The 13,354-nt window shown below is 51.3% G+C and overlaps 6 protein-coding genes across 6 annotated transcripts; 4 read left to right on the plus strand and 2 right to left on the minus strand.

The window, feature by feature from the left end:
- Positions 1-124: 124 nt before the first annotated feature.
- K460DRAFT_365386 (ATP-NAD kinase) lies at positions 125-2,612 on the minus strand. The gene has a single exon (XM_040933166.1). The coding sequence runs from the start codon at positions 2,486-2,488 to the stop codon at positions 557-559; it is 1,932 nt and encodes a 643-aa protein (XP_040792057.1). The 5' UTR covers positions 2,489-2,612; the 3' UTR covers positions 125-556.
- A 90-nt stretch (positions 2,613-2,702) lies between these two features.
- Positions 2,703-3,098, plus strand: K460DRAFT_365388 (uncharacterized protein). The gene has a single exon (XM_040933167.1). It carries the CDS (start codon positions 2,721-2,723, stop codon positions 2,910-2,912), a length of 192 nt encoding a protein of 63 aa, XP_040792058.1. The 5' UTR covers positions 2,703-2,720; the 3' UTR covers positions 2,913-3,098.
- A 1,238-nt stretch (positions 3,099-4,336) lies between these two features.
- On the minus strand, positions 4,337-5,469 carry K460DRAFT_281444 (spermine synthase; the record flags this gene model as incomplete). The annotated part of the gene is made up of 4 exons (XM_040928492.1): positions 4,337-4,614; positions 4,724-5,112; positions 5,168-5,348; positions 5,439-5,469. The coding sequence occupies 4 exons, from the start codon at positions 5,467-5,469 to the stop codon at positions 4,337-4,339; spliced, it is 879 nt and encodes a 292-aa protein (XP_040792059.1).
- Positions 5,470-5,789: 320 nt separating this feature from the next.
- Positions 5,790-7,297, plus strand: K460DRAFT_385292 (uncharacterized protein). The gene is made up of 2 exons (XM_040935532.1): positions 5,790-6,332; positions 6,390-7,297. Exons 1-2 carry the CDS (start codon positions 6,102-6,104, stop codon positions 7,050-7,052), a joined length of 894 nt encoding a protein of 297 aa, XP_040792060.1. The 5' UTR covers positions 5,790-6,101; the 3' UTR covers positions 7,053-7,297.
- An 84-nt stretch (positions 7,298-7,381) lies between these two features.
- Positions 7,382-8,503, plus strand: K460DRAFT_279206 (coatomer subunit epsilon; the record flags this gene model as incomplete). The annotated part of the gene is made up of 4 exons (XM_040928316.1): positions 7,382-7,406; positions 7,462-7,834; positions 7,919-8,054; positions 8,144-8,503. 4 exons carry the CDS (start codon positions 7,382-7,384, stop codon positions 8,501-8,503), a joined length of 894 nt encoding a protein of 297 aa, XP_040792061.1.
- A 1,472-nt stretch (positions 8,504-9,975) lies between these two features.
- K460DRAFT_404715 (uncharacterized protein) lies at positions 9,976-13,010 on the plus strand (the record flags this gene model as incomplete). The annotated part of the gene is made up of 7 exons (XM_040936761.1): positions 9,976-10,120; positions 10,176-10,363; positions 10,417-10,596; positions 10,648-11,204; positions 11,532-12,126; positions 12,185-12,574; positions 12,624-13,010. The coding sequence occupies 7 exons, from the start codon at positions 9,976-9,978 to the stop codon at positions 13,008-13,010; spliced, it is 2,442 nt and encodes an 813-aa protein (XP_040792062.1).
- Positions 13,011-13,354: the final 344 nt, after the last annotated feature.

Below are 13,354 nucleotides of genomic sequence, written 5' to 3' on the forward strand. Positions count from 1 at the left end.
TCAGACTTCTATCCCTCTGTAGCACATGCAGTGCAGATCGCAACTTGAGACACGCGAACATGCAGATCATCTCCATGCTAATAAATGGCAGCGATGCATATCACGTGAGATGGCTCGAGCACGGAGATGTCTCGGACAATGGGTATTCAAATTAAGTTATGCAGAATTGGTCTAAGCATACCAGACGTCGTCACTGGAAATGATAAGCATGCACCTAAAAGGAGAACACAGAAGCAAGATGATTATGGCAGTGGCGGTCAAACTTTCTTCTGACAGGCAGCAGCCTCGTCATTCAAAATCGTTCGATTGTGTCTCCCTATTCTCTCCTCTTAATGTAAATGATCAAGCTTCTACATGCGTTCTAGGATATCATATAACGAGCATCGCCTTCAACAATCATATGTGCAGTCCATCTTTATGGAAACAAAAGAGAAGCTATCCAGAGCAGGTCTAGGCAAAGTTAAGAATATGACGAAGCAAACCACCCCAGGTAAAGAACCACTGGGACCCGCCCAAGCAGCAGCGGGAATAAAGACCCCAGGTCTAGAAGATGGAGCTACATGAATGGCAGGACGACTCCCTTCCGCATAGGGCTTCCCCTTCCATCAGCCGTCGAGCCTTCAGCACTATACCCCGAATCTCGATCAAGATCATCGTCATCGAAATCGATATCAAAGTCTGGCTCTTTGTTCTCTTCTGCCTCGCCATTCTCATCACCATCCCACGCCTTTTGGGTCGCACCACGCGAGTTCCATCTGAGCGTGCGACTAATGCTATCAAACCACTCAGTCGGTTGCGACAGCACGGTAGGGAAAGGGTATTGCGAAGCGGCGATGGTGACGTGGTCCCCTTGACGAAGCTCGACGCGGCCTTTGCCGTCAAAGGCGCAGTAGGCGGTAGCACGTGACTTGAGGGGCACGGCGATGCGGAGGAGCATGCTGTCGTTTAGGAGCATGGGCCGGAAGGACAGTGTGTGTGGGCAGATGGGTGTGAGTAGGATGGCTGGGATGTCAGGGTGAACGAGGGAGCCGCCTGCGGAGAGGGAGTATGCTGTTGAGCCAGTGGGAGTGGAGAAGATGCAGCCGTCTGCTTGTACAACAGTGAGGAGGTTGTTGTCGCCATAGAGCTCAAGGTTGGACACGTAGGGTGATGGGCCGCGGTCGATAACAAGCTCATTCAGAACTTCAAATTGCTCTGCCTCGATGTGTTGAGGTGCACCAGGGGCATCGTTCTTCTGGTAGCGATACACGGTGCAGGTGAAGCGCATGCGCAAGTTTACTCGCATACCAGTCTCTGTCATGATCTTATTCAAGGCAGGCTGGTACTGTGCAAATTCGAAGTTTGTAAGGAAACCCAGGCTTCCCAGGGAGAAGGATAAGATAGGCGGAACGATGCGCTGGAAAAGCCAGGAGGTGAATAGGACTGTGCCATCTCCCCCCAGCGTCAGCACAAGGTCAAAGAACTCCGGAGATTCCCAGCAAAGGTCTGGTGTCCACCAGCGAAGCATGCTTTCAAATCTCTCGTCTTTGGCTAGTAGAGAGGGTGCATCGAAGCGCTTGGATTTGCGCAGTTTGTGATCGACGTAGACGTTCACTCCCACGTCTGAGCCATAGCGAGAAGTTGTGAGTAGCCATTCTGCCAGCTCGCGTGTGAGGTATACGAGGTTATTGTCGCGGGCCTTTGTTACAATCATAACATTTCGCACCGTCATCTTGATGGGGCGGCGCTGGAGCTGCTTCGAGACCTCGCGGACACTAAATGCCGTCTGCATGAGTCTCGAGTGCGATATTGTGTCGTCGTCGGCCATTTCCTCCAACACTTTATCCAAGTTGACCGCCTTGTCGAACTTCTTGTGGAAGAAACATGGTGATGCGAGCGCAGCCATCTTGCTTGCAGTGACATCGTCCGAGTGTAGCTTGAGCTCTGAGAGCGCGTCTGCCAACCGCTGGTGGGTGATGCTCTTTGACCGCTGGGTCTTGCCCTCGTCTCTCGTTTCCTCCATCAGTACTGTATCCATGGACTGTGTCGTCGGTGGCCGTGATTGCAGCGCTTTGAGTATGGTCTGGCGGGGTATTGCTGAGTCGAAGGAATAAGCGTTCTTATGGTGTTTCCGGTTGCGGTGCTCTTGAAATGAAGGCACACGCGGTAGAACCGTGAGGTTTTCAATCGACGACGAGGTGCTGATAACAGCCGGTTGTTCGTCCCGAGCTGACTCGTCTGGTGTCAGAATAGCTGGCTGTGTTTCGGATCCGGATGCTGCGGGCGCACCGCCTATTTCTGTAGTTGCTACCGATGAAGCATTATACGGCGCGTCCTGAGGGCTGTGGACGTTGGTCTGCGGAGGCTGCGGAGTAGGGCGGGTGAGATTGCTTAATGATGCATCGACGGGGTTAAGGTCGGAGGAACTCTTGTTGGGTTGTGGGGACAAGAGCGGATGAATCTTAGCCGGACTAAACGGCTCCCCAATCTCAATCGTGTTGCGTATCATGGTCGCTTAATTAACTGTTTTTCCGAGAGGCGCGCCAGCCGAATGCGCAAATGATGACAATATCCCGCGAGAGAGTGCTGCTTGCAGACTTTGGAGGACGCAGTATCACTCGGCGGGATTAGAAGTGCTGCCGAGGGAAGTATGTACAGCGAAAAGCAAACGTAGCCAGACGTTTGGTTGCTATATAATTATTAAATTAAACTGACGAAGTAAGGCGACGAGAAACGAAGCGATGGATCGTGGCTACTGCGTGTGTGCGAGTCGTGAGGCCTCTCGGTGTGTGATGGATGCCAGCGACGCTGAGGCTGGGTACCGCGACGTGACTTCTAGGAACCCGCGTAACTGTCCGTGGAAGGAATTCAATATCGTAAACGAAGAGGCCCGCTCAATCTATAAAAACGTAGGAAGACAAGAAGATAGGTGACCGTACACGACCGTAGGCCACGGGGCAACGAAGAAGAGCAGCAAAGGGAAGTCGTGAAGCTTGCAGCAGGCACTAGGCGTGTTGCAGCAAGGCTATCTTCACTCTTAACATGTGCGCAACTCTCTGCTACTACTATACAGAGCAGAGCCACATCACGATCCTACGCGCCAGCCTCAAACGAGGGGATCTCAGGTCCCTGGCGGCTAGCTCGCGAGAAGGACCTGACACCAGACCTGTCACACACTCGTGGGTCTCCGCCGGAGCAGCGACCAAAGATAGAACGAAGCTTCAGTCGACTACGGTGTTGAAGCAGACGACAACGCCGCGGGCGGTCCAGATGTACCAGTCAGCCTGTCTTTCAAGGCATGGTCCGCTCCATGACCATTGCCACCACGTGTCAGAATCCTCTGTTGTTCATCACTTCCCTTGTTGATAAGCGCTTCTCGCCTTCGAGACTCGAATCAAGGCTTATATCTCGGTATCGCATCAATATGACGCCGCAGCTGGCGAAATGACCGAAGGCAATGTCATACTCGAGCCTCAGCAATGCCGCTTAGCCGGCTCTTCCTTGGGGAGATCAGGATGCTTCAACGACGAAACAAGCTAAGTGCAGGCTTATCTTGTGGCAGAAGTTGGCTTCGTTGCTTCGAAGTGGCTTTCCAGTTCCATGAAAGTGGAGACGAGACGCGTTGTTCTTACCAAATGCTCAATTCCTCGGTATACTCGTCGAGCAGAGCTATCTTGCATAAGGTCTCCGCCGCTTGAACCGGTAACCCATGGCGATCATACACAGTACACCTTGAATGTACCAAGAAGTGGAAATGGAACAGCTCAGCACGCTTAAGAAAGGATGGAAAATGGGCTCATTTTCGTCAACGAAGCTTGCCCCTGTGTCGCATTCTGTAAGGAAATGAGGCTATAATCTGAAACTCGCGCATGTCACTAGCCCTAGATGTACTTCGAGACAGGTGCGTAACCCTCTGATTTCGTTAAGCTGCTTGAGACATTCAACTGCCGAATATTCACTTTACAATAACAGCTTGATATCGCGGGTCTGTGGGGCATTCGACATGAGAGCCAAGACTTTGTGTTGCGGGTGTATTCTGTGCCACTGGTGAATCTTGAATCGTGCTGTGGCTGCGTGCAATTTAGACTAGGAACAACCACAAGGAACATTAAAACCAAAGACAAAACGCAGGTGAGCAGACTGGAGGTTGCACCCAATGGAGAGTTGATTTTGGCCAATGTAGTGTATTTTAAACGCCTATCCAGAAATTGGACATTTGTTATCGTAAAAGCTGCCGGCTTGTACGCCCTAATAGGTTCATGAATATTTCACTTTTTGACCGTGGTTTACATGTCGTGGTATCTAGTTGGTCGTAATTGATGGGTACGCGATGACAGGAAGCATTGTGATCGGTTCCTCATCTGAGCGCCTTGCGGGCGAAGGTGGGCAGCACGAAAGAGGCCTCGTGGATCTCCTTGCTGTAGTACCTGCACAGCTGCTCCTCCTCCTCGGCAGACCAGCTGCGGAGTGGCTTCTTCAGGTTGCGGTTGGCGTCCTTGCTGCAAACCATGAAGCCAATCTGGCCGGAGGGATAGGTAGGGATTGTGGTGTAGGCGTATTCGACGCTGGGGAAGACCTCCTTGCACGACTTCTTGAGGTTGGCGATGAGTGACAAGTGAAGCCACTGGTTCTCAGCTATACGATGAAGCAAAATGTTAGCCAATGTACCAAGAAGCACCTTTCCGGTGCATGGGTGATTTCTGCAATGCATGCACAAGGCTTTAGAGTCTACGAGGGGGCTTACAACCTTGCGTGGTAATGACACCACCTTCACGGAGGGCGCCATTGAGAAGCTCGAAGTAGGCCTTCTGGAAGAGAGCTTCCGCAGGGCCCTCTGGATCACTAGAATCAGTGATGATAACGTCGAATTCGCCCTTCTTGTCCTCGAGGAACTTGAAGCCGTCGCCAACGATTGTGGTGGTCTTGGGGTGGTCGAAGCCGACCGACATGCCAGGGAGGTACTGCTTGGAGAGACGAATGACGGCTTCATCGATGTCGCAAAGGACGGCCTCCTTCACGCAGTCGTGCTTGACAACCTCACGAAGCACACCACCGTCACCACCGCCGATGACCAAGACCTTCTCAGGGTTGGGGTGGGCGTTCATGGCAAGATGGGTGATCATTTCCTGGTATCTATTCCGACATCAGCCATGTGGACGTACTCCGCTTGTAACGTGATAAAACGTACGAGAACTCATCGCGCTCGGTGCATTGGATGACGTTGTCAAGAACGAGGACGGTGCCGTAGTCGGTCGATTCGAAGATGAGGACGTCCTGGTACTTGCTCTTCTCGTGGTGGAGTACCTCCTTGACCTTGAGGGTCATAGCCTGGCCAGGCCACATGTTGGAGATCTCGCGGAACCAGCCATCTGGAGAGCCAATTGTTAGCTGATGGTTAGATTGGGCACGCCATGCCATGGAGGCTTTGTTCCCATGCTTCTGGACAGATGCTTTCTTACCTTGGATGGTGGGGTGCTCAATGGACGGCATCTTGGATGTGACTTTACGTGTGAAGTAGGAACGAGTCGGCCAGGATAGGTTTCTGGGTATCAAGAAGGTGTTGCGATTGAAGCAAGAAGAGTAGAGCCTTTGCTTGATATATATGGAGACGTTCAGGCTGGCGGCATGAAGTGAGTTTTTTTGGGCTGCCATTTTTTTCCGCGCGCGTCACTGGTGCCTGCCCCACCATTCAGCGTCCCGCGCTGTTCGGGAAGGGGCAAGTGCAGCCGTGCGCAAACAGCGAACGCCATGCCCTTTGCTTGGCTATCATCACTCACGCTTCTTCTTCTTTTTTTTTTCATTCTGCCGTGAGCTCATAACGTGACATGCGCTGGCAGGAAAGCAACTATGTCGCGGACAGCCGGCACACTTCGAGGACCAAACTGAGGTGGGATTGGCTGTTCTCAACTCGTATCTCGCTCCCAGATGATCAGGGTGTGCATATGCCTGGCGCATCCCGCTCCTAGATGATCAGGGTGCATATGCCTGGTGCTATCTGATATCTGATACGCCAGTAAGCACCAGTATGTAAGCACACGGTACATATAAAGAGCTCGCGCTCGAAGCACAACCGAGTAGTGTCGAGTTGAGACTTAGCCTCCCTGCTCTATCCTTTACCCGACATGTCTCAAGCTCTTCCAGCACAAGATCCTGGTGAGAAGGAGGCAAACGACGCCCAACAAGTCATTGCGAGTAAAGCATACGTCGATAATCCGGAACTACTCCCGTGGTACAAGACGGACATCATAGAGCTCAAGCCTGAAACGAGGGACTTATTCGAAAAGTACAGCAAAGTGCCTTCGGATGACGTGATCCCGCATATCAAGGGAGTGAGAGACGAAGCTTTCAAGATTGTACTTCATCCGTACAACAGCATAGTGCGACGATAGCCTCACTAACGTTCTCCCCAGTTTCCCTACCCTTGCCTTGGTTACTGGGGTTTCCTCGACTTGAACGTTGGACAATCTCCCGCCTACGACGAAGTCCTAGGCCGCGTCAAGAATGGAGAGAAGTTTCTGGATCTTGGATGCTGTATGGGTCAAGACACCCGCAAGATTGTTTCTGATGGGGCACCGCCCGAGAACACTTACGCCTCTGATCTCAAAAAAGGCTTCTGGGACTTTGGATACGACTTGTTCCGTGACAGATCATCCCTAAAGACCGCATTCATCGAAGCAGACATCCTGGATGCGGACTCTGATCTGAAACAGCTGGACGGCAACATGAATGTCATATACGCTTCCTCGTTTTTCCACCTCTTCGATCTGGACACGCAGGTCAAAGTAGCGAAAAGGATTATCCAGCTACTAAAGCCAGCGAGTGGTTCCTTGGTTTTTGGACGACAGGGGGGCAAAGCTGAACCTGGAACTTTTGAGCACCTGAAGAAAGAGTTGACGTCGTACTGGCACAATGCGGAGTCATGGACCAAGCTGTGGAAGCAGGTCAGTGAAGAGACCGGGACAGAGTGGAAGATCGACGCTGTCCTTGGTGAAGAAGATCTGTCCAAGAAGATGAAGACGAATCTCGTTCCTGGTGGGACCAGATTTCTTGCGTTTACTGTTCGCAGGGTGTAGAGTATCTGGAGAAGCAGATACAGTGAACCGCAGGCCTTCACAAGTCTGCTCCATAGGGTCAAACACTGATAGGAATGGCTTGGTATGCTGCCCAAGAATGCGCAAATCTCATAGTAGAGTAGTTACATGGTTATCAAGAATGAAAATGGAATTCGTCCTCTTGGTCTGCCGCATCGAGATACTCTTTCATGCAACCAATAGGAAGCGAGCAGGGTCCAAGCAAACAGGCCAAACATAATCGTGGCTTCACCAAGCTCCATTTCCAGCAACACTGTCATTCCCCGCCAATTGTCCTACTCACCTCGTAATACCCCACAATCGTTCTCACAATGGATCCCTACTCACCAGAAGGAGGTGCGCTCAAACCCACCTCTTGATGTACCCTCGACACCCCACTAACGACAGTCAGAGCTAATAAACATCCACTCCGCCTTTCACGCCGGCGCCTACCAGCAAGTACTCGACTTCGATACCTCCTCCTTCTCCTCAGCGAACGCGCTTCCCGTCCGCGTACTCAAACTTCGCAGCCAAATTGCGCTCGGCCAAGCCAAAGCCGTCTCTGCCGACCTTGCAAGCGAAAAGACACCAGATCTCGTTGCTGTCAAGCTACTAGCGGATTTCGAGCAGGGCAAAGATGTGGTACAGCAGGCAAAGAAGCTAGCAGAGCAGCATGGACAAGAAAATTTGAACGTGCAGTTATGCGTAGGCATGGTGCTGGAGAGGGCTGGCGAGACGGAGGCAGCGCTTGAGCTTCTGTCAAAACATCAGGGGAGTTTGGATGCGTATGTACACCCTCATGCATATTCTCTCACTCGAATTAGAGCTGGGAGTTTAGAGATGGTTGGTTAAGGCTGACATTGGTAAAGGGTAGCGCTCATCGTCCAAATCCACCTACAACAAAACCGTACAGATCTCGCGATAAAAGAAGCACAACGCGCGCGGAAATGGGCCCAGGATAGTTTGCTTGTCAATATCGCGGAGAGTTGGGTTGGCATGCGAGAAGTACGTCCCTCATCCCATGCTCACCACATCCTACCCCTTCTCTATCCTCTTTTTCCCCATTGAAAATGAGTGTACTGACGTACATCCAGGGTGGCGAAAAATACCAATCTGCATTCTACGTCTTCGAAGAACTAGCCACGACCTCACAGTCTCAATCGCCCCACTCCCTCGTTGCACAAGCCGTGTCCGAACTACACCTTGGCCGCCTGCCAGAAGCCGAAGCCGCTTTACAACAAGCACTCTCCATTGACGCCAACTCCGCTGATACGATTGCGAACCTGATTGTGCTGAATACACTTCTGGGGAAGAAGGAAGAGGTAGCGGGCTTGAAGGCGCAGCTACAGGCGGCGGATAGCCAACATCGAGTCGTGCAAGATTGGGCTGAGAAGAAGAGTGAATTCCAAAAGGCAGCGGCAAAGTACAACCCGAAGTTTGAGGTTGCCACGTAGGGTGATGGGGATGGGCATGGAAACTTAGAATGATGTCATCAAAGACGCATACGTTGACGACACCTCATTGGGTTATTGGGAAACAGCTGGTGAGTACTGAAATTACGAGTAAGATTGGTCGACGAAAAGATGATTGTAAGCTTCAATGCTACAGATAGATATTCGAAAACGTAAACACATCAAATAACCATCAAGCGCCCCGGGGTGGATAAGAAAAGAAAACCAGTACTCTAGTTTAACCTGATGTGCACACCCTTCCAACTTCCACCACTCGAGCAAAGCAGGTTAGGTCACAAATATAGGCAGACTAGGAACTGTCACAGCTGTGAATTCTTTGTCAAGATCTGCACAGAATGCTCGAAAGAAACTATAACCGACTTTGATAGTGTCCTAGGACTCCTAACGAGTCGGTGGAAATGCTGCTCATCTCTCTCCTTGACGAGAAGCCACACGATAATTTAGAATGGGGACGGGACGCTGAGATACCCTTCCACGCGGGTTGCCGTATTGATAGGATTTCTTCTTGACGGCCTGTGAAGCTTCCGACGCCACACGCTGTACGGCTGACCAACACTTGGTGTCTTTACTGTGCGTACACCTATGGCTGCACGCACTGCACCAAGCGAAAAGCGGTCAGCATGTGCTGCTGCTTGCATATAGTGAGAGATATTCCTTTAATGGGTTAAAGTAAGACTTGATCATCCGCCAAGGGCGGTTCAAACGGTTGTTCGACCAGGATGTCGGACTGTATAATTGTGAGACTTATCATTCCTGTGGGATTTTCCATCCCTTTAGCGCCCTTCAGTAGGCATCTTGCATGAACGCTCATAAATACGCCTTTGTCCATTAGTCCAATCCAGTTTTATCTCTGTTAGCCAAAGAGTAGCTACTGGTTTTGCTGTTTCTATCGCTGACACGTCAAGTGCACGAAGAAGGGTCTTCCTGGAACCCGAAGCGTGTAGCGCCGGGACCTGATACATCCGAGCCTCGTCGAAGCAATCCTGGAACAAGCTTAACTTAGCCTGCAGCCACACGTGCAATAGAGATCCACATGGGCTGAGGGGCCCAAGGCGTCTATCCCGATTTCGTAACACCATTGACGGGTTAAGAACAAATTTGGCTCCCATCTTGGTGGGTTTGACGGCTGCATGTGGCGCTTTTCCGAGTGTGTTCGAGCCTTGAGGACAAGCGGCACCCGCAAAAGCTCTTAAATTCGGCCCCTCCTAGCTGCTCATGGGTTACGCTGTTCGATGTAAATTGCAGCGTCTCCTGTGGTGTCCTGTGTAACTGTCTTTGCATTCAAACTCTGCGCGTACAGTCGTTACTGCTTTTGCACGCATTTATCGTATACGCAATTGTTTATTTCCGTCGGCTTCCTGCTTGACATTAGTCCCGTAAACTCCGCTTCGTCCGTTGTCGGATCCTCCGGTGCATATCAGCGCGCGTCGCCCGGTGTCGTGCTGGCATTTAGGATGGAGGACAACTCACTCGACGTACAAACACCAATTCTCGAAAACATGGTCGTGGGAGTTCCACCTGTGTTTCAGGGTTTGACGAAACAGCTTGATAAGATAGTCGAGCAGCCGTTGCTTGGTCCGAAGACAAGCTTTCCTGCAGGTTGGAATACCCCAGATGATCTTAAGACCGCCAATATATGTTGACTAGCTGACAGCTTCCTTTACATTCGCACGTAAAGATGTGTCTGGGGTTCGAAAACCGCAGGCTATTGCTCATCGAGGTTACAAAGCCAAGTTCCCGGAAAACACATTGGGGGCCTTCAAAGGAGCGGTAGAAGTAGGTGCAGAAGGTTTAGAGACAGACATCCACCTGTCGAGGGATGGTGTAGTCGTCCTGTCACATGTTAGTCCGTCCAATTCGGAATCATTCGAGGATTGTAGACTGATTATAGACAGGACAAGGATCTGAAGCGCTGCTTTGGCCGGAAGGAGAAGATCATTGACTGCGACTATGAGTTCCTGAGTAAACTGAGAACGCTGAAGGAGCCGCATGAGTCGATGCCACGCCTCGCTGACTTGCTCGAATATCTTGCACAGCCTGGATTGGAAGACATTTGGGTAATGCTCGATATCAAGGTATGTCGTTTGGGTTGCGTTGCACGAAGGTGACCTGTTGACGCAGTGTAGCTGGACAACAACGCCGATGATGTGATGCGCTTGATCGGTGACACGATCCGGAGCGTGCATCCTTCACCATCTCGGCCGTGGCACCAGCGTATCGTGCTTGGGTGCTGGGCGGCCAAGTACCTGCCACTGTGCTCGCGCTACCTGCCTGGCTTCCCTGTGTCCCACATTGGTTTTTCCACGCTCATTGCGTCGTACTTCTTCACTGTGCCGAATGTGTCGTTCAATATGCAGCAAGGCGTGCTCATGACACCATGGGGCCGATTCTTCATCCGCAAAGCTCAGCGCGATCAACGGCCGGTATATGCATGGACGGTGAATGACGAGTCAAGAATGCGGTGGGATATCCGACAGGGACTTGATGGGGTGGTTACGGATGACCCGAAGCTGTTCCTGGAAGTGCGACGTGGATGGCATGAGGGAACGAAGGACAGGATAAGCGTGAGGATCTGGCTAGATGTGCTGAGGATCAACTTCTTTGCCTTGATTTACACGGTTTTGTTTCGAATCCTGTTTGGGTTCAGCGATAAGGAGTCTGTCAAGGTGAAGCCGGCAGCGGAGTAGTGAGCTTATGCCTGAGGAGAGCATGGCATGATTAGCCTATATATATATATATATATATATATATATAGATATGAATGAACGATAGCATCATATAAATTGTGGTATAAAAGCATGACCAGCTTTGGGAGTTGTAGTGAAGGACGGTACGAGCCTACTACCAGGGCCGGCCAGACATAATCTAGCGACGCGTCCGAGCCCAAGCCCCACCAAACGCGTCAACAGCCCACCAGCACCGCCAGTCGTCGACCACATCAACAACGCCATGCCCAGGTACGCCAAAGAATTGCACGCGGCAAGCCTATTTCTAGCTAACACGCCAGCAGGGAAATAATCACGTTGCAGGCTGGCCAGTGCGGCAACAGCGTCGGCCAGCAGTTCTGGCAACAACTGTGTCAGGAGCATGGCATCAATCAGGACGGCAACCTCGAGGACTTTGCGACAGAAGGCGGCGATCGCAAAGATGTCTTCTTCTACCAGTCTGACGACACGCGCTACATTCCACGGGCCATCCTGTTAGATCTCGAGCCTAGAGTGCTCAACTCGATACAGCAGAGCGCGTACAAGAACATCTACAATCCCGAAAACTTCTATATACACAAGGACGGTACCGGTGCAGGTAACAACTGGGGCATGGGATATAGCATGGGCGAGCAGGTGCACGAAGATATCTTGGATATGATTGACAGAGAAGCCGACGGCTCCGACTCGTTGGAAGGCTTCATGATGCTGCATTCGATCGCTGGCGGCACTGGCTCTGGCCTCGGATCGTATATGCTTGAGAGGTTGAACGACAGGTTCCCCAAGAAGCTCATTCAAACCTACAGCGTGTTCCCAAATACCCATGACGGGGATATTGTTGTGCAGCCCTACAACAGTCTGCTGAGTATGAGACGGTTGACGCAGAATGCAGACTCTGTGGTATGTATCAGCACCCAATTTTGTACTTCCCAAATCGAGTCGGAACCTGACTGAATAGGTCGTTCTCGACAACGGGGCTCTCTCGAAAATCGCCGCAGACAGACTGCACGTCATGAATCCGTCTTTTGAACAGACAAACCAGCTCGTTTCGACCGTCATGTCCGCAAGCACCACAACCCTTCGATACCCAGGTTACATGCACAACGATCTAGTCGGCATCGTAGCATCGCTTATTCCTACCCCTCGCTGTCACTTCTTAATGACCTCCTACACACCTTTCTCCGGCGAGAACGTCGAGCAAGCGAAGACTGTACGCAAAACTACCGTATTGGATGTTATGAGGAGGCTCTTGCAGCCTAAGAACCGCATGGTTTCCACCAACCCAACGAAGAAGAGCTGCTACATGTCGATATTGAACATCATACAAGGAGAAGCAGACCCTTCAGACGTAAGCTACCCTTTAATAACATTAACAACTCAGTTACTCATATCGACAGGTACACAAATCGCTAATGCGCATCCGTGAACGCCGCCTTGCAACTTTCATTCCCTGGGGTCCCGCCTCCATTCAAGTCGCTCTAACCAAAAAGTCGCCATACGTCACCTCCTCACATCGCGTCTCCGGCCTGATGCTCGCAAATCACACAGGAATTGCTACCCTTTTCAAACGCATAGTAGCGCAGTACTCGACCCTGAGAAAACGCAATGCGTTCCTCGAGAGCTACAAGCGGGAAGCGCCCTTTAAAGATGGTCTCGGCGAGTTTGACGAAGCTAAGGAAGTCGTCCAAGGCTTGATCGAGGAGTATGAAGAGGCGGAAGGTGCTGACTACCTTAGCAAGGAGACACCGCCCAACGATGAGGTGGAGGATAAGAGAGTCGGCTAAGAGACTCATGTGGGGAAAATATTATTTGGCGTTGACACCGTTGTTACGCATCTTGGAGTTCTTTGGCTAAACCGGGGCGTTAGGAAGGTAAAGGCTGCTTCTCCTGTAAGCGGATTTCAATGATACCACTTTTATTCTGTCAATGCAAATATCTGCGCTCGCAGACTCCCGGACAGCCTTCTATTGTTCTCGTGTCTCACCTACAGTTCCCCATCCCTAACCTGACCGCCGGTTGTTAACGAATTCTAGGCAAGCAGATAATAGTTTCCCTGCGTGGCTGAACAAAACTCTTGAACAGCAGGAGCTACCACGCTCACAAGCAAATATCAATCCCTGTCACTGCA

This window comes from Cucurbitaria berberidis, assembly GCF_010015615.1.
Source record: "Cucurbitaria berberidis CBS 394.84 unplaced genomic scaffold K460scaffold_2, whole genome shotgun sequence".
NCBI classification, from domain to species: domain Eukaryota; kingdom Fungi; phylum Ascomycota; class Dothideomycetes; order Pleosporales; family Cucurbitariaceae; genus Cucurbitaria; species Cucurbitaria berberidis.